The following is an 18,346-nucleotide window of genomic DNA, read 5'->3' as shown; positions in this document are numbered from 1 at the left end:
TTTCTTCCACTAACAATAGCAAGCTTGTATTAGCAGAATGAGAAACCTTTCTAGGGTTATGAACTCTTGTTTTGGGGTTTGACAGATTTCTGAGTTGTAAGTTTCTTCTATCAGATATGCCAACATGCAGCTTAGACAGTCTGTGACATGTTGAAAGAACATGTTCTCACTATATAACACGCTTTGTGAAGCTGTGCATGTATGTAAGCCTATATACATATATTCCCCAGGCATCTGACACTGGCTCCTCACTCCGTGCATATTCACACCACTCTCCACGCCGCTTACCATGGGCAGGTCTTTTAGGATCTGTATTCCATCTCCAGGACCCATGTGTGCTATGTGGTTAAAATTAGTTGGGTTAGAAATTAATTTATTTCTCATTTCTGGATCTCGTAGCATCTCCCTGTAAGGTAGAACACCTGTTTAGACAGTTTTCCCACATTTAATCAATGTAACTTAAAAAAAATTAAGCATACTTTGTTTTATAAGAATAAAGATATAATTAGAATAACAATATATTAATAGTTCAATTCCTTAGACTGCTTTTTTAAAATTTTAAATAAGATGATCTTGAGATTTAGGGTTTTATTTATTCGTTTAATTTGTTCAGTGCTGGGGATCAGGGCCAGGGACATACACACGTAGCAAGTTCTGTACCACTGAGCTATACCCCTCACATCAGAGAACTCTGCTCTACTTTGAGATAATTTTATAAATTATATGTGTATCTTTTATAATAAATAACATTTTAGAAATGTTTTTTAATATGGCTATACCTGCTTGCTTATGGAGAAGAGTTAACCTGAGTTTCCTTTTATTTTTTATTTTTATTTTAATTTTTTTAAAGAAAGGGTCTTACCCTTTTAGCTCAGGGCATGCTGGCTTCAAGCTCAAGGCAATCCTCCTGCCTCAGCCTCTTGAGTGCTAAAATTATCGGCGTGAGCCACCATGCCTTGCTTCTATACTTAAGCATACACAAATGTACTACATACACAGATGGCTTATATTAGAGTTACATGTGCCAGAAGTTATAACTCTATGTACACACAGAAATGAATAAAAATACAGTACTTTACCCCTGTATTATCATGACTTTGAAAGTATTAATTAAAATGGCACAAAGGGTACCCCCCATACTGGAGATTTTTACTCTTGCTTTGCAAGTACCCTGCCAATAAGCCACCCCAACCCTACAATTTGTGACCACAGCTGAGTGACAAATTTTCAGATACTGAATCTTCCTCCTAAAATGTTTCTAGCCTGTCCTCTGGGTGATGACAGCATGGGCGGATGCTGGCAGCACGGGTGGATGCTGGGCACACACCTCCTCTGTTGCATTCTCTCTTCCTCTGGGACTCTGAAGGAGTAACGCCGCTTGTTGTTGATATTTCTAACCATTTGTTTTCGACTATTATCTGATGTTTCAGGAACTACAAGTTCATCCCCTTCTGTGAGAAAGAAAATAATGATATTGTTTAAATTGTTAAAAGTTCTTTCTACCCATTAATCTCTGTGACATTGCAATCAATTGTATAATATGTACAATTGTGATAAGAATCAGAAAACAAGCGATAATTTTCAGTGGAATATGCAAAAAGATATATACTGAAATTAGGCATAACTTATAAAACACAGCCTCACTTTTAATTATAAATACAAGATGATACACAGGATCATTTCTTTATGGCTTGTCTTTACTTTGCTAGAAGAAAACTATAGCTGTCTCGGTGTCATGGCTTTGACCAGCCACTTCGCCCTCGGTGTCTCCACACTGTCTTCCTTCTCCTGTGGAGAGCGGTTTCAGTGGCTCGAGTGTCCTGACAGAGCAGTGTGCCCTCTAACTTGCTAACTCACTTCTCCAGCCCCACTGATCTGACTCTTAAAGACGACCCTGCAATTCCATTTTCCATAGATTATTTTCTCCAATTGCCAGTTTCTTGTGTTCCCGTGACCTTCTTTGCCTGTCCTCAGTACTTTAGAGGTGCTGTGCAATGGCTGGCAATGGGACTCTGGACAAGTGTCCATAACTTAGGACCTACTGACTAGATTCTATGGTATTACAGGCACAGAAGACACGGCCAGCCATCTCTTCTCTGTGTACTCAGGCACTCCTCAGGAAAACAATGTGTGCCAGAGTCAAACATTTTGCTTTGCTTAGTCATAAAAGTCATAGAGGCTTAAACAGGGGCACTGTTTATGGCTTGTCTTTATGGTCTTGTCAGAGTTTGGCAGTGGATGTCACACACTCCAGAGTGAGATATGCCTGAGTCTCTTCACAGCCAAATGCCTTGGACTTTTGTAATACTTCCACTGAATCGATTCTATTAATATATTTTCTTACCTGCCATCTTATTTTTGAAGTATATTAATCTAATGGTCTCCAACCCTAAAAGATTTAATGATCCTTCAGTGTTTAAAGGTCGGACCTAAAATAATAAAAAATAAAATTAGTATTTTAATAAAACCTTTAAAATCAAATTATAAAAATTTTATTCAATTTATTAAGTATACACTATTAAGACTTTTCACTTACTGTGTCTAAATATAGTTCTTTAAAAAGTCTCAAGTTATAATTTTTACTAGGAAATTACCATCTAATTTGCTCAAATAACTTATAATATATATACACATATGCTACATATATATAAAATAGGGTTTCTCTGTGTAGCCCTGGCTGTCCTGGAACTTGCTCTGTAGACCAGGCTAGTCTTGAACTTATAGATATCCACCTGTCTCTGCCTCTCAAGTATGAGGATTAAAGGCATGCACCACCACTGCCCGGCCTTAATAATAATATTTTAAAGGAAGTGTATCCTGGACAAATACAATCAAGTAGTAATATATAAACCTTAAAACTGACCCTTTAAAGGCCATCGGTGACAAAGAAATTAAAGTAGTTAAGAACACATCCGCTTTATAAATTCTTATCACTAAACACTGAATGCCATATGTGTGAAGAGGAAATTGCTGACAGAGAAAAGACTGTTAATAGTGATGGCGCAACCAGTCATATCAGTCATATGGCCAGATCCCTGCTTCACACTGCACCTCACACTTCAGCTCTCAGTGGATCACAGACAGATGTGTAGCAGGGAAAAGTTATTGTGCACAAAGTACTGTGTATAGCAAATGTAGGAACCAGGAAGAGAAGATTTGGAAGAAAGTAAAGGTTGTATCAAAGTTTCTTAAGAAGGGAGAAAAAGATAACCTACACAACAGGGATAACATCTTATTTCATTAGCGTTAATGAGTTTGTTCAGGAAGATACACCACAAACAACACGTGAAGGGTTTATCCCATGTGTTAGTAACTGAGAATCCACATAAAGAAGTCTAGTAAATGAGGAAGAACAAATATCAAATGCAACAACAAAACGAGTAAACATGGCCAGGCACTGTCTGCAAGAGGAAGTCCGAAGGGCGACAGACACCCATATGAAGACACATGCAGAAATGGTGACAACAGCAAAGCATTAGAAGCAATGCTGTCAACCAGGTAATGGCGAACACTGGAGTAGTCACTTGAAAGACAGTTTTATAGTAGTTAAAAATCAACGAACTGGATGTAGTACACACAGCAACATGTATGATTCTTAAAAACACAATAAATGAGCAAAGACAGCAACAAAAAGGTGATAATTTCAACAAAGTAAGTTGCGAAACTGAGTACTACGTTACTTAGAGATACTTGAGTTTTCCACCCCTCTAAGGCCAGCAGCAGGATGATGAGCACACATCTGGGACAAGGACGAGTGTGGGACACAGACGGTGCCTGTGCATGCAGGGACGCTGGTATGTTGCATTCTTAGGGAGGAGCAAAGCTCGCAGTGTTGTTCTTTTTACAGGACACACATTTGCATACTGCAAAGGTTATGTGACAAAAATGAGGTAGAAAACTATGGCCAGGCCAAAGTTAGAAATTTGTGGATCATTATATAATGTAGCAATTTTTTATGAGGGTTTACACTACAAGATGGCTTAAAATTGGGACATTATTTTAAATTTTTAAGTTATCTTGGCTGACCTGTTTCACCAGTTTCTCTAACCTGGCCCTCGACTAACGGCATATGCATTACATACACCAAACACATCTATATGAAATGATTACTTTCCTTTCCTACAAAATAATAATTTCATACTTATACTTTGTTATGAAAATAGAAACACTAATGAAAAATATTATGTTTTATTAGACATAGGGGAAATCACTGTTCTTAAGTTACCAAGATTTAAGAACTTAAACAGTTTTGACTTCACATTTCTAGCTCATAAAATCAAGGGATTAGTCATTGCCTATTGGCATATGAAAGGCATCCTCCCTCAGAGCCACTTGCCCAAAGCAGTAGATGCCACACTGACATTCTAGGCTGTACTCAACCATCTGGCCCACATTTTAATGTTCTATTACCTTTTTGAGAGGAAGGGTCTGTATCCATTCCATGGAGTTTACATCGAAGATATCAACTGCATTTTCACTATAAACGGAGAGATACGGTGCATTGTAGCCTGGGGGATGAAGAAAGGCACAGCCTGTTACTTATTGTGAACTATTAAGCCCTGAACACTTTGAAAGGTCTCCCCCAACCAAACGTAGAGTGGAGTGTTTTCACAACCCCACAGGCATTATATAAGAAAGATGTTAGAACATCTGTGAAGTGAACAGAACATAAATCACAAAGAAAGAACTGATATGTCATAGCTCAAATGATAAAGCTCAATACAGAAGGAGTCAATTAACTAATATATCTTGTCCAATAAGAAATTTCATTGAATTTTAAAGTGTTGAGCTTTTAAAGCAGATAAGCTGTTGACAGTGAAATAAACATACAAAGTGCAGAAAATTTTACCTAAGTGTTCTATTCAAGAATGGAAAAGGAAGATGTGCAAGACATGTATCATAGCACAGTTCTGCTACAGCCATCTGCAGCTGCATGACAAGGACGGATGCTCAATACATACTTGTGGAAGGAATGGTGACACAAGCAAAGAGAAGTGAGTCACCCACACTATGGTTACCAGCTGAACTGCTCACACACCGAGGAATGAGTGAGTCTGAGCTTTGCTTCACATTACAACAGCCAGGATTATCTGACTCAGATACAAAGCAGCATTCACTTATCTATCATGTCACTGATGAAAATGTTCATTTCAGAAGAAGAAAACACTATGAATAGTTAAATCTGGGTGGTAGGGTTAGAGGGCTTTTGGTTGTTCTTTTACAACAGGTTTCCTCGTTTTCCTGCTGTGCACACTCAGCGTTCTGGTACACGGTCTCTCCCTTGACTTGACTTAGATGGCCCTAACTCTCCATCCCGCGCTCTCATCCCTGCTGCAGGGGGAGGCACTCCGCCTCCTGCTCGAGGAATGGTTTTACTAGATCTCTGAACTCTACCTTCGCTGGGTCCTTTTGGGACATCTTATTCTATTTTCTGTATTTTCCCAACAGCCCACTTTTTTCTGCCGATTCTCTAATGGTTCTTTCCTCTCAGCATTTAAACAGGCTCAGAGGCTTCTGTTACTAACAAAGCAATCTGGATCAGACACTCTCTCTGCCGAATGCACTGCAATAAGTGTGTGTTCTGCCAGGAGTCTTCCCTACTCTGTATGAGCAAAGTGCATTGCATCTATTTCACTTATGACTTAAGAGTTATATAGTAAAATAATATGCATTCAATGGTGATTATTATTATTCAGTGATAAAATATTAAATTATATATCAATATTTTAATATTTATAGAAAGAGTGAAATAAGTACATTTAAATCTATCTATCTATCTATCTATCTATCTCTCTATCTCTATAAAATATAAAATGGAGTAACAATTCTAATAAAGGCTACACTATAGCTTCTGAGAATTGGCTAAACAATCTACTTAGTAACTTCTCCAGCATAAGTCTTATGTACCTCTTCTACTTAAGGACATTGTATGGGAGGCAGGGCAGACAATGAAGAGAACCATTTGGAATTATTTTATTATTATTATTTTTTGGAATTATTTTAAGACACAACAACATGGAGATAAAAATGTATCTCAGTAAGTTTTTCATACAAAGATTACTTTTACTTACAAGCATTTGATGTTGACCCTGTCTGTCTAGGTTTTATAATATATGGTTATTTTACATAAGCAACACAATTAGTACTTGGGGGAAGACTTAAGAATGATTAAAAAATAAGATGTTAGTAAAAATGATTATATTTAAAGTAAATGGAAAAGTAAAAAGGGGAAAAGGCAGACAAAGAGCATCTTACAACAAGAGGAAGGATTTGCTGGCCACATCAATTCCTGTTGTCTCGATCTTCGACCCTGGCAGTCCGTGTATATGCCAATGCTGTTAAAACACAGCAAATACTCTTTGTTGGAGATCTCAACTGCACAGATAGCATCCATTGGTTGGTGTGTAATGAATGATAGTGTGTGGTCATTTGAATGGAGCATATTGCATGGACTTCCTTCTCCGTTCAAGGGGTATCTGAGAAATCCCGACTGGAATCCCACACAGAGCTGCTCATTGAAGATGGCCATCCACTGCACATTACATGGGACTTGAATTTCCTTAAACTTCCTGTGCCGGGTCTTGCTTTGGAGCAGTTCATAGCAGAGCACCTGTCTTTTCATAGCCACACACAGGCAGGACAGAGCTCCATGGCGCACTTTCCCAGCAGCTATGGTTTGACACCCTTTAGTTTCTGCCAGTTTATAAAAATCCGTGTCTCGCCCATCCAAAGCAGACATAGGGAAAAGTCGCACGTGGCGATTTCGGCCTGAGATCACAGCAACAAGCTGGTCACTTGGAATGAGTTCAATCTGATGAATTTTCTTATTATCACCAACTCTAATAATCTCTGCAGAAGAAACAACAACATTAAATGCAAAGCAGTTGTATTAACTGTATCTAAATTAAACCCCAAAGCATATAGTCTAACCCGTATTAAAGACACACACACACATGCACACACACACACACACACACACACACACACACATGCACACACACACACACACACACACACACACACACACACACACACAGTCACAGAGAGGAAATGAAGACAACTAAATCCATTATCAGGTCACTTAACCCACTGGCAGCTGACAGCTGGCTTTAAGTTCAGCACTGAGATCTTTGTCGGTCAAGGCAGGGAAGCCCTCTGTTAAAGCATGCTTAGTTTGGGTTTTGGCACTAAATTTTAGGAAATTCACCATAGACTTCCTATTTTTAAAATTAAAGTAACGGTATAGCTCATGGTTCTTTTTGGGTATTTCTTTTTAAAGTTTTACTGTATGTATGTATGTATGTATGTATGTATGTATGTAGGTGTTTTGCCTACATGTGTATCTGGAAATCACTTGTGTGCCTGCCTCCATGGAAGCCGGAAGGAGGCATTAGATCTCCTGGAACGTAAGTTATAGATGGTGTGAGTCACCATGTTGGTGCTGGGAACTGAACATCTGGGTCCTCTGTAAGAATAGCCAGTCATCTCTTTCTGGCCCCACCTCCTCAGGTGTTTCTTTTGTGTGCCTATGTGTAGCCATGTAGCCACCAGAAATCAGCCTAAGGTCTGCCTTGAGCTGTTGTTGTTTTAATTAAATTTTAAATTGTGTATGTGTGAGGTGCATGCCATAGCACGGGTGTGGTGGTCATAGGACAACTTTGTGGGGTCAGTTTTCTTCTTCTACCTTTATTGGGCTCCAAGGGTCATACTCCCCCTTTTTCTGCTGAGTCATCTTGCTCACCCTCCACCTTTGTTTACTAAGTCAGGGTCTCTTACTGGGACCTGGGGTTTGATAATTAGGCTAGAATGGCTGGCCAGTGACTAACAGGAGTCCATCTGTCTTTGCCTTCCCAGTGCTGGGATCACAAGCACACATCACCATGCCCACCTTTTTATGTTGGTTTTGGGAATCAAATGCTCACATGGGAACTACTTTACCAACTCACAGATCTTCCTAAGCCCTCTCAAAGAACTGCTACGAGTAACAAACTCATCAAGTTTAAATGAACTGCTTTCTCAAGATCTAACCTGATATAAAGACATAACTAAAAATGCTATGTTTATGAATAGCAAATTCAACTGGTTTGCTTTATTTCACTCAGCACATTAACTGCCCCCTGGGAGCTAAAAGCCTGTTGTAGTGAACCACAGGGGATCCTAGGCATATCTCTCTAAGCACTATTAAGCATGAAAAGTAATTTGTAGTTTTCTTTTATGTGCCATCTTTAGACACAGTGGAACTGTTCAATAAAATGACAGGAGGGGGATAACACACAATTGAGGCTTTAGAACTTAAACGGGGTAATGGAATTGAAAAAATCTTTTGATTTAAAGCTGGCGTGGTGGTACAAATCTTTGATCCCAGCACTTGGGGTGGGGGTGGGGCCGGGAGAAGCAGGCAGAGCTGTGAGTCCAGCCAGAGTGAGTTCTAGGACAACCAGAATTACACAGTGAAATCCTGTCTCAAAAAAGAGAAAGAAAAACAAATTGTTTGACTAAAAAATATATAAAATTATATCTGGAAAATTTTAGTAACAGAATTCTCCTCCTAGACTTTAGGTTCAAGAGTTTTCTAATCTATCATTTAAGATTACTCCAGAATAACTGGGTTTTTCTCTTACCATCTTTGGTGACATGCACAACAAATAATCCTTCTTCGTTTCCCAAAGCTATCCTTTCATGATCTATGTAAGATACAAACATAAAACATTTTCATCAGATAATAATCATGTAAATATAACAGAATAAACCAGACAATAAGAAAAATTTGTACAATAGTGAAGATGAATAACAAAATCAAAATATATGATTTATATTTCCTCTCAGATTACAGTGGTAAACATATCATGACTTAAAATAGAACAACTAAAAATCTGCTTCAGTACCTATCAAAAGAAGTAAATGCTTGTTCAACAATGAGAAAATTAAAAACCTCATTTGTGAGTGTCACAGATATCACGCTGTGGTGTTTACTAACAGCTGCAGAAGCAGGATGTAGAGCAAAAGGTAAACTCCCACACGGAAGCTGCTGTGTGCTGGCGGCACGCGGTGTGTTCTAGGATTTCAAAGCTCCTCAGTAACACATGCGACACACCCACACGCACTATAGGAATTAACTCGTTTCAATTCCCCAAAGCAGAAAAAGATTAGCTGACTGATGCTCAGCACTACTGCTTTTTAGGAAGCTAACACACTTCTACTCACGAAGTGCTAAAACTACAGGCCTGACATGGGCCTCAGACATCCCACAAGCATCCCACGTCATGCCAGACACTGGGGACTCCTATGTGAAAGCTGGTGTCAGCTCACAGTGTGGGCTGGTAAACAGTATGACAATACGACGAGGCTATAGTTCATACCTATGATTGCAGCGGCCTGCGTTGTTTTAATGAGGGGCAGAGTGCTGTCATAAGCCTCTTTGGGAACATACACCGAGCGGTCTCTGAATTTGTTTTTCTTCAAAATCTTGTGCAGCTCACTCAGCACTCCGACCCACTTACTCCTCTCGTTCTCGCTGTCTGCTAGCATCAGGGTGGAACACTTGTTACTAGGTGCTGAGAGCTGGGAAGCTGTGACCTAAAACAATTTAATAGTCACAATATTAGAAAGCAGACATCTCTATGGTAGCTTCAGGACTATGCTCATTTGTAGCACTCATTCATAAAATGAACATGTATTAAATTATCCCTTTAGCAAACTTTAGCTACACCAAATAAGAGTGTCTCACTTTAATGCTACAATTCAAATGAGAGGTGATTCAAGTCAAAATGCTACTATTATTTCATGCTCTCTGTTACAAAATGCCATAAGACACCATGAAAATGCATTACGCATACTATTTTAATAATTGACAGTTAAAAATTATCGAGTACTAGAGAGAAAAGTACTTTACAAGTATTAATTCATTTAACCCTCTTAACAGCTTCCTGAGACAGGAACTATGATCATACCCTAGCTTTATATATGGAAGCCCAGGGTAAAGGAAAGTAAGTAGTCTCTCAAGGCCGCGCAGCTCGAGCGTGTTTCTATGCTCTGAAGCACTACATCAGACTGTTCTGGCAGTCTCTAGCACTTCCTAACAATCCTTCATATTCTCATTACAGAAGCTCAGATCACTTGAAACAGCATGCAAATGAGTTTATGAGTTGATCAGAGCACATTTAAATTATGTACATATATTACATATATACGTATATAGAGACCCTTTATATACTCACATATGCTTTAAACATCAGTGACAACACAATTCTATTGTAAATTAGATACAAGTAAGAGAGCCTTTATAGACTCCCTTGGTAGCTAGCGGAGAAGAAACAGTTGGCCCAGAAAGTGAGAAACTAGGTTTAATCTGTGATCTTCCTTAGATGTCCATCTGATTCACAGGCCAATAGGAAGTAGGACAGATGTAACAATAGAATACTTTTACAAACTTACTGTTTAATTTACCAACATGGCTATCAGCAATTATTTGTATGGCATTATGAGGGATAGGAGAGAGAAAATATGAAGAGATCTGACACTGACCCAGCGCCAAAGCCATAGATGTAAGAAAAAGGTTATTTTGGATATTCCTGTCCCAAATAAGCTGGATGCAGCCACAGGAAGAACATTAGCCAGCACCAATGAGCACCACTTAAATTTTGAAATATTTGTTATAAAGGAATAGACAACTAAAATACAATTTTTAAAATGAGAGTTTTACAGAAACAAACTGTTTTATTTTTTAAGTTGAGAAGCCTCAAGCGGTAATATCTATTTGAAGACTAACTGGGACTCAAGAACATTATAGAACATGAAGAAGAATACTTTAGAAACACATTACTGCATTCTACAAGTCTTAAACTCAGTTTTGTATTCATGTAAATACTGGATGGTGTGGGTACATAAATGAGCACCGGGTCTGGGTCTTGTTCTAGTAACCTTATGTTTTAGACAAAGAAGCAAAACGTACTCATTAAAAACAAGTCATCAAGCCAGGCTTGGTGTCGCACGCCTTTAATCCCAGCACTTGGGAGGTAGAGGCAGGTGGATCGCTGTGAGTTCAAGGCCAGCCTGGTCTACAAAGTGAGTCCAAGACAGCTAAGGCTACACAGAGAATTCCTGTCTCAACAAAACAAAACAAAAGGCAAAAAAAGAAAAGAAAGAAAAACAAGAAATCAGGTGCTGGAGAGATGGCCCAATAGATAAGGCACATGTCACACAAACCTGAGGGTCACAGTGTAGACCCCAGAACCCAGGTAAAAGCCAGATAGGTTTGCCTGTTGTCCTGGCGTCCCAGATGCAAGCTGTACGGTCAGTGAGACTCTATCTCAGCAAGTAAAGTGGAGAGCAGTCAAGGAAGATAGCTGATGACAACCTCTGGCCTTTAATGCACGTGCACACAGAGACATAAAAAACAAAACAAAACAAAAGCCTCAAAGTAATTAAGAACTCAAGTCATTCACAGACTTACTCTAAATATACAGGGAATATCTTTTCGACTTGCGTGGATAACATCAGAAGCCAAGACTGAACTCACAGAGAATTCTTCATCTCTGAAATAAAAGTTAAACATTTAAGGTTATTACATGTTGCTATGTGTGTACGGTTTTTTCATGTATACCCAAAAAATATATATGAAGCAATCCTCAAAGTTTAAGTGCATAAACACCCAAGTTCAATGTAAAAGAAAACAAAACACAAGATTTTCCCACATAACGACTGACAGGACATCAGGAGTAACCTAGCAATGGCATATTACTGGACATAACTGCTGACTCATGCAGACACACAAGACCAGGAAACACACAGGTAGAAGGGCTTTTGTTAATCTCAAGTCCCCAGTGGACTCTCTTGTCTGATGTAATAAATCTCATGTGTACTCAGTCTAGTTCATTTGACACAGTGTCTTCTGTACCTAAACAGTGATTTATCCTTCTGTCCTGTAATGCTGTCAATCAGTACTGTCATTCCCTTTGTCTTAAAAATACTGACACTGTCTTCTATTTGTTTAACACACATTTTTGCTGTTGTCTATGCTCTCCTTAACCGTATGGGCTAAGGTGATGTCCTTTGCCTAGCCCCCTAATTTTCATTCATTCCAGTAGCAGGTCTGCCAAATCTCCCTTGCTGACACTCCCTGTACCAGTCCCTTCGTGTGTCACTATGTTTCAGATACCAACAGGCATGGCTGGAAATGTGCATTTTGAGCAATGGCTATATCTGATCAGGAGAGATGTGTGAGGTCCATCAATCAGGAGTAATAGCTGAAGCTGGAGGAGAAAATAAAACCTACCAGGACAGTGCCTGAATTCCGAGAAAAGGGAGAAGGTGCTTCAGGGCACGTGAAGAATCTGGACAATGGGGCTAGAGAAACAGGGTCCCAGCTGTTTGCATCTTTAGTGTGCTGTCTGAGGGCAGGACTTTTTCACTATGTAACCTGCATTTACTTTTTCCTTTTTTATTAATTTATTCACATTACATCTAAATTTTTATCCTCTTGCTTGTCTCCTCCTGTTCTTCCCTCCCTCCTTCTCTTTATTTTGTTTTTAAGACAGGATTTCTCTGTGTAGCCTTTGCTGTCCTGGACTCTCTTTGTAGACCAGGCTGGTCTTGAATTAACAGAGATCCACCTGCCTCTGCCTCCCCAAGTGCTGGGATTACAGGCATGCGCCACTGTGCTGAGTTTACTATGTAACCTTTAAACTGGTCGTTTAGACCCAAACTTTGGCTTACAGCTCCATATACTCAATACATCAACCAACTTGCCTCAGAACTACCCCTAACTTCCAACTTTCTAGTATGTCACAGCAGCTGTAGGGCTGAATCTGAAAATTGACTCAAAATTAGATTATTTAACCAAAGCACAGTCCTATAAGAGAAAGACCACAAACTTGGATTCCTATGCCGCAGTGGCACATATACCTTCATCTCTTGGCTTACCTCATGTCAATCACTTGACTAATGACGGAGCTGGGCTGGGATGCTTTTCCCTCCGCGATATCGTAAAGAAAGAGTTTGAAGTCACAGACCACAGCCAGTGCTCTCTGCCACCCTTTCTTCACTCCGGCTGGCTTAGGGATCTTAGTTTAGTTTCAGTCAGACAGACAGACAAACAAACAAACTCAAATGAAAATGATGGTGAGTGCCTCTGGTTCCATGTGAACTGCAGGGTGACAACCTGAAGGCTGCACACACCTGCTCTAGGCCTGCTTTCTAGTTGAGAAGGCGGCAAGTGGGATGTGACGCCAACAGTAAGGCGCAAGTGGGATGTGACGCCAACAGTAAGGGGCATGTGGGACCACTCTTCAGACCCAGATGGTCCTTATAGGCTTTAATGGTAGGTACTTTCCAAACTGACAACTCAGAAAACAGAATTTATTCACAGCTTTTTAGAGAAATGGCATAAAAGGCAGAGGTGGTGATAAGATGGAACTGACATTCCAGTGTTGCCCAGGACGGGAAGCTGCTGCCTTGATGGTCCTGACTTACACCTCAGCTGCACTCTACCTCTCAGGCAAGACCAGGGGCCAAAGATTCCTTTATGTTGATTTCAACTTTGTAAATCTCAAGATACAGAGAGTGTGGAACAGTTTGTGATATTTAGAATTCACTTCCAAGTAATCACGACTCTAGATAAAATGCTATGTATATGAGTTTGACTGGTTACACTTTTTGTCAAGCACTGTGCTCACTGAGTGACTAACAGAGGTACTCACCCTGACATGACCCTCGTACGCTGTCCCTACTCCCTTCTGGGGGTCGATGCCAAGCGGACCTTTTGTCTGCTCAGGAGGAACTGGACAAGCAGTTGGAGCTTTGTTCACACAAGTTATATGACATGAGAATCCACACACTTTTGGAAAAAAAACAAAGACAGTTTAGATAAGATTTCATGTTAACAACAACATTCACTGGGTACTAACTGCATCCACAGTGCTGTGCTAGATGAATGCTTACTTTCTGCTTTATATTAAACAACCATTTTATCACTAGGGAAACATGTAGCTGCCTGCCAGTCAGAAGTTCATTGAGAAGCAGTGAATATTTTTATTACTTTATATTATTATTCTTTTTAATATTAGTGATTAACATGAGAAGCAAATGGATAAAAACAACTAACCAACCCCAGGCTTGTATGTAATGTGGCTGATTTTAAAAATTTACAGTTCCTACAGAAGTGCTCTCTGGAGGTGTTTTCTAGCTCTTTATCCACTGCAACTTGTTACTGACCCTGAAATTCTCTTGCAAGAGTTACTAATGGACATTTAGCTATTCAAAGTCTCTGCAAGCCATGCTTAATTAATCTGTGTGTGGTGTGCATGAATGTGTATACATGTATTTTTCCATATGTATGAGTGAATATATGTTCACATGTGTGTAGAGATGTGGAAGTGCAAGGTTGGTGTCAGGCATCTTCCTCCATCCGCCACTCCCCACTTGATTTTCTGTGGCTGTCTCTCACTGAACCTGGAGCTCAACACTTCAGCTGGTCTGGCATGCCAGCATCCTCAAGGCTCTCCTGTTTGTACCTCCTGAGGGCTGGGACCACAGGTGGGCCAGCCGGCATGCACATGGATGCTGGAGACCCAAACTCTGTCCTGTTCCCGTGGTAAGCACTTTATTCATTGAGCCATCTCCCTAGCCCCTATGGCTGGCAGTGTTTACCAATCATTTGAAAACAAGTGTTTCAATGACTATAAAGGTATAAACAAAGGGGAGCCCTTGGAGCTGCATTCTACATGCTTTCACTACAGGTAGGGTAAGTGTTACCTTCACTGGGCACTTTCTGTCATCTCTGTTACACGCTTGCTCAGAGTCAGAGGGATGGGCAGCACCCGTGATGGAATTCAAACCCACCCGTCTGCTTAGGGCCTGTGTACCCAGCTGGCAACAGTACTGCCAGGAAATGAAGCTGCTGTTCTCACCTTCGCAGGAACAGCCCTGTCTTATCAAACCAACCATCAAGGAGGTACACTGATGGCACTTTGTAGGGGCAGTGAAAGACTTCACAAAAAACTGATGAGTCTTGCGCTGCAAAATAAATGACAGGAGAGTTAGCCCTTCTGCCTCTTACCGCACGACCACACGGAGCTGCAGGCACTACTAATGCACCTCAGGCACACTGCACATAATCACACTTTCAGCTTCAAATTTACTGTTGTTTCAGGAGTTTTTCTTGAGTAAGCTTTTGGTGTGTCTGACTGTGTCTGACTTGACTTGTCAGAGGTCCTTACTTTACAAACGTGGGCCCTTTTCTGCCAGTCTTATAGCCGTCTTCTACACGAGTCCTGTTTACCTCTCTCCTCAGAAATGCGAAACTCATCTTTGTCTCTGTCACTGTCTGATCCTGAATTTCTTAAGAGTTTAGTTTGTACTTCTGAAATATTTTAGTTCCAGTTTTCTCTTATACTCTTTAATCTATCATTTCAAGTGTTCCTTTCTCTCATCTCTTTAAAAATCCTATTACTACTTGGGGAGGGGCAGGGGTGTGTGCAGGTGCCATCTCTGTGGCTGTCCTGTGTAGTCCAGGCCAGCTGGCCCCTGAGCTTGCAGCAGCAGCTTCAGCCCATGCTTCCCACCTGCCCTAGAGTGCTGAGACCCACAGCACAGCATCTGACCTGTTACGTGGGCTCTGGGAGCAGCAGCACAGGTGACCAGGATCACAGTGAGCCCCCTACAGGAGCCACAGCGGGCATTTCAGTTCTGAGTTTTCCTATCTTCAATTGGTTATGATTCATGTGCTGATCACTTATATACATGTACATTTCTTCAGAAACTTTAAGCATTTTGAACATGTTTTAAGTATTTTCTTGCATCTTTTACTGAAGCTTTTCATCTCTAATTTGAAAAAATTGTTTTTGTTTTCTAAATAAAAAGATTTATTTTGATAGTGTTTATGTATCACTGTATATGTCAAAATACAAAGGTGGCCTGGAGGTCAGAAGAGGGCATCAGACCCCTGGAGATGGAGTTGGACAGTTGTGAGCTGCCTGATAGAGGCGACTGTCAACTCTGACTGTGCTTGGTTGTCAGAAGCCTTCATTTTACAATGTTGGCTCTTTTCTGCCAGTCTGGATAGCCGGAGAACAGAACTCTGGCTCTGGAGAACAGCATGCACTCTTAACCTCAGAGCTGCCATTCTAGACCCTCCTGTTTCTTCAATTCCACCTCTTTCCATTGACAGTCATAGTATGTAAACAGCAACACCATTCCTGTGACACAGCTTAACTTTCAGATTTGTCACCTCATTTTCTAACTGACGTGTTCTTCTACTGTATCTGTTCTTCTCACTCTATTATTAAAGCCCTTTATGGACTTCAGCAGCTATATCCTTATGTCAAGCACTGCTAGATTAGTTCTTATCACTGCCTTATGCTGTCTGACATTACCTGTATCTGTAAGGATGTTTATTATGCTTATTTTAAATTAATAGTCTGTCTGGTCTCATTGCATAATGCTATGTAGTTATTCTTTTTTCAGTAGATGTGCTTTCATACTTTTTAAAAATTAATTTTCAGAGCCACTGACCCATTTCATTTGTGATTTATTCAGTTTGTGCTCTGGGGAGGAGGAAGATCATTGGGCTTAGTCTTCATGACTTGTCATGAACATGCCCTAGTCACAGGAGGATGGCCGCAGGGAGAAAGCCACTTTGACTCTTCACTGAGCAGCTCTCTTTCTCAATGTTTGTTTAAACTTGGACTCATATTCTCTGACAAGGGACCTCAACTTAATGCTTTTATCAGGTGACAAAAAGAGGGGTTCCCAGAGGGTTCCTCTAATAGGCTTTGAAACACAGAATTTAAGAATTAAGTACTGTATACTCCTCCCAACACTCAGAATGGTATTTATATTCATTATAGAATTAATTTTCTTGTCAAGCTGCTCGAGGAAATCAGCAACAAAACTCACACCAAATGTCCAAAGTAGAAGAAATTTACTCCCATGTTTTGGAACACAGCACGCTTAGACCAAGTACCTTAGGTGGAAAGCCAGTTGAAGCTGGGCATCCCTTTTTCCTTAAGGTTGGCGTGTGAACTGGAAGTGGAGCAGAGTCTGCAATCTGAATCCCGGGCAAAAGAGGAAATGAATGTCGTGAAACACTCTATTTAGAAAATAACTAGAAAGAGACCAGAGTAAATAAAACCAGACAACATGTCAACAACGCTAAGGACACACTGCCTCACCTCCCTGAGGGCAAGCTCCCACAGAGCTGTAAGTCTGAGCTCATGATATTTACAAATGAAGTGTTTTCTCAATTATAATCATTTCAATTTGTAAATTTAAAAAGAAATAAATTAAAATATAATAAAATCTACAGACAAAAACAAAATTCACAGCATGTAACTTATACAAAATGAAGATACTTTCACATTCATTTGAATTTGTCACATTGATCCTTCAGCAAGACTTATGGTAATATTTAGAAGATTGATTGATTGATTTCCTTCTTTTTTGTTTTTTTGAAACAAGGTTTCTCTGTGTAGCCTTGGCTGTCCTGGACTTGCTTTGTAGACCAGGCTGGCCTCGAACTCATAGCAATCCACCTGCCTCTGTCTCCCTGAGTACTTGGACTAAAGGGTGTGCACCTCCACATCTGGCAGAAAACTGATTTTTTTTTTATTTTTATGTGTATTGGTGCTTAATCTATGTATGTCTGTGTGAAGGTGTCAGATCTTGGAGTTATAGACAGTTGTGAGCTGCCATGTGGGTAGTAGGAATTGAACCTGGGTCCTCTGGAAGAGTAGTCAGTGCTTTTAACCACTGAGCCATCTCTCCAGCCTGAAAATTGATTTCTTAAACAACCTTTTATTGTGTATGAGTTTGTGTATGTGTGCGTGTGTGTACATATGATGTATATGTGTGAGCTGGATGAACGCATATGTGTGGAGGTCAGAGGGCAACTTTGTGAGGTCACCTCTTTCCTTTTACTTATGTGGGTTCCAGCGACAAAGTTCAGGATTGCTCAGAAAATGTAGTACTTGCTGAACCATCTCACCAGGCCTAGAAGATTCTTTTTAACTATTTGATTTTCATACTTAGAATATATATTATGTATAGGGATATAATTACAAAGATTTGAACACATGGAGATTAATGGGATTTTTACGTGGAAATTAATTTTAAAGGAGTTAAAATTACTTAATATTGGGATTATGAATTTAATTCAAGTTTAGTTATGAACTATATCTTTACTGTAAGTAAAATGAAGTCTACTTTATGAAGTACTGTATAAGATGCTTCTTTGAATAAAAAGAACCAGTTATTTTTATTGGATGTTATTGTGATAGAGAAGGCCTAATTACCAAAGCTAAAAAAAATACAGTAACTTCTTTTTAGGATGCAAAGTGAGCACAAGGAAAAC

At 39.9% G+C, this 18,346-nt stretch overlaps 1 protein-coding gene across 15 annotated transcripts in view; it reads right to left on the bottom strand.

Moving 5' to 3' along the window:
* Cdc42bpa (CDC42 binding protein kinase alpha) overlaps positions 1–18,346 on the bottom strand; it is a 208,192-nt gene that overhangs the window by 13,473 nt on the left and 176,373 nt on the right. For 14 of the 15 annotated variants that reach the window (XM_051148002.1, XM_051147993.1, XM_051147999.1 and 11 more), the window contains 12 exons: positions 16,961–17,044; positions 14,907–15,012; positions 13,698–13,834; positions 12,922–13,061; positions 11,453–11,534; positions 9,360–9,576; positions 8,622–8,684; positions 6,256–6,849; positions 4,411–4,508; positions 2,345–2,429; positions 1,328–1,451; positions 289–406 (listed from right to left, as the gene is read on the bottom strand). In XM_051148002.1, the coding sequence (XP_051003959.1) occupies positions 289–406; positions 1,328–1,451; positions 2,345–2,429; positions 4,411–4,508; positions 6,256–6,849; positions 8,622–8,684; positions 9,360–9,576; positions 11,453–11,534; positions 12,922–13,061; positions 13,698–13,834; positions 14,907–15,012; positions 16,961–17,044 (1,848 nt within the window). The remainder of the gene's footprint in view (positions 1–288; positions 407–1,327; positions 1,452–2,344; positions 2,430–4,410; positions 4,509–6,255; positions 6,850–8,621; positions 8,685–9,359; positions 9,577–11,452; positions 11,535–12,921; positions 13,062–13,697; positions 13,835–14,906; positions 15,013–16,960; positions 17,045–18,346) is intronic. The other variant, XM_051148009.1, reaches the window with a different exon arrangement.

The sequence above is a fragment of the Acomys russatus genome, chromosome 6 (genome assembly GCF_903995435.1).
Source record: "Acomys russatus chromosome 6, mAcoRus1.1, whole genome shotgun sequence".
NCBI classification, from domain to species: Eukaryota; Metazoa; Chordata; class Mammalia; order Rodentia; family Muridae; genus Acomys; species Acomys russatus.
This window is presented reverse-complemented; position numbering and strand designations above follow the sequence as displayed.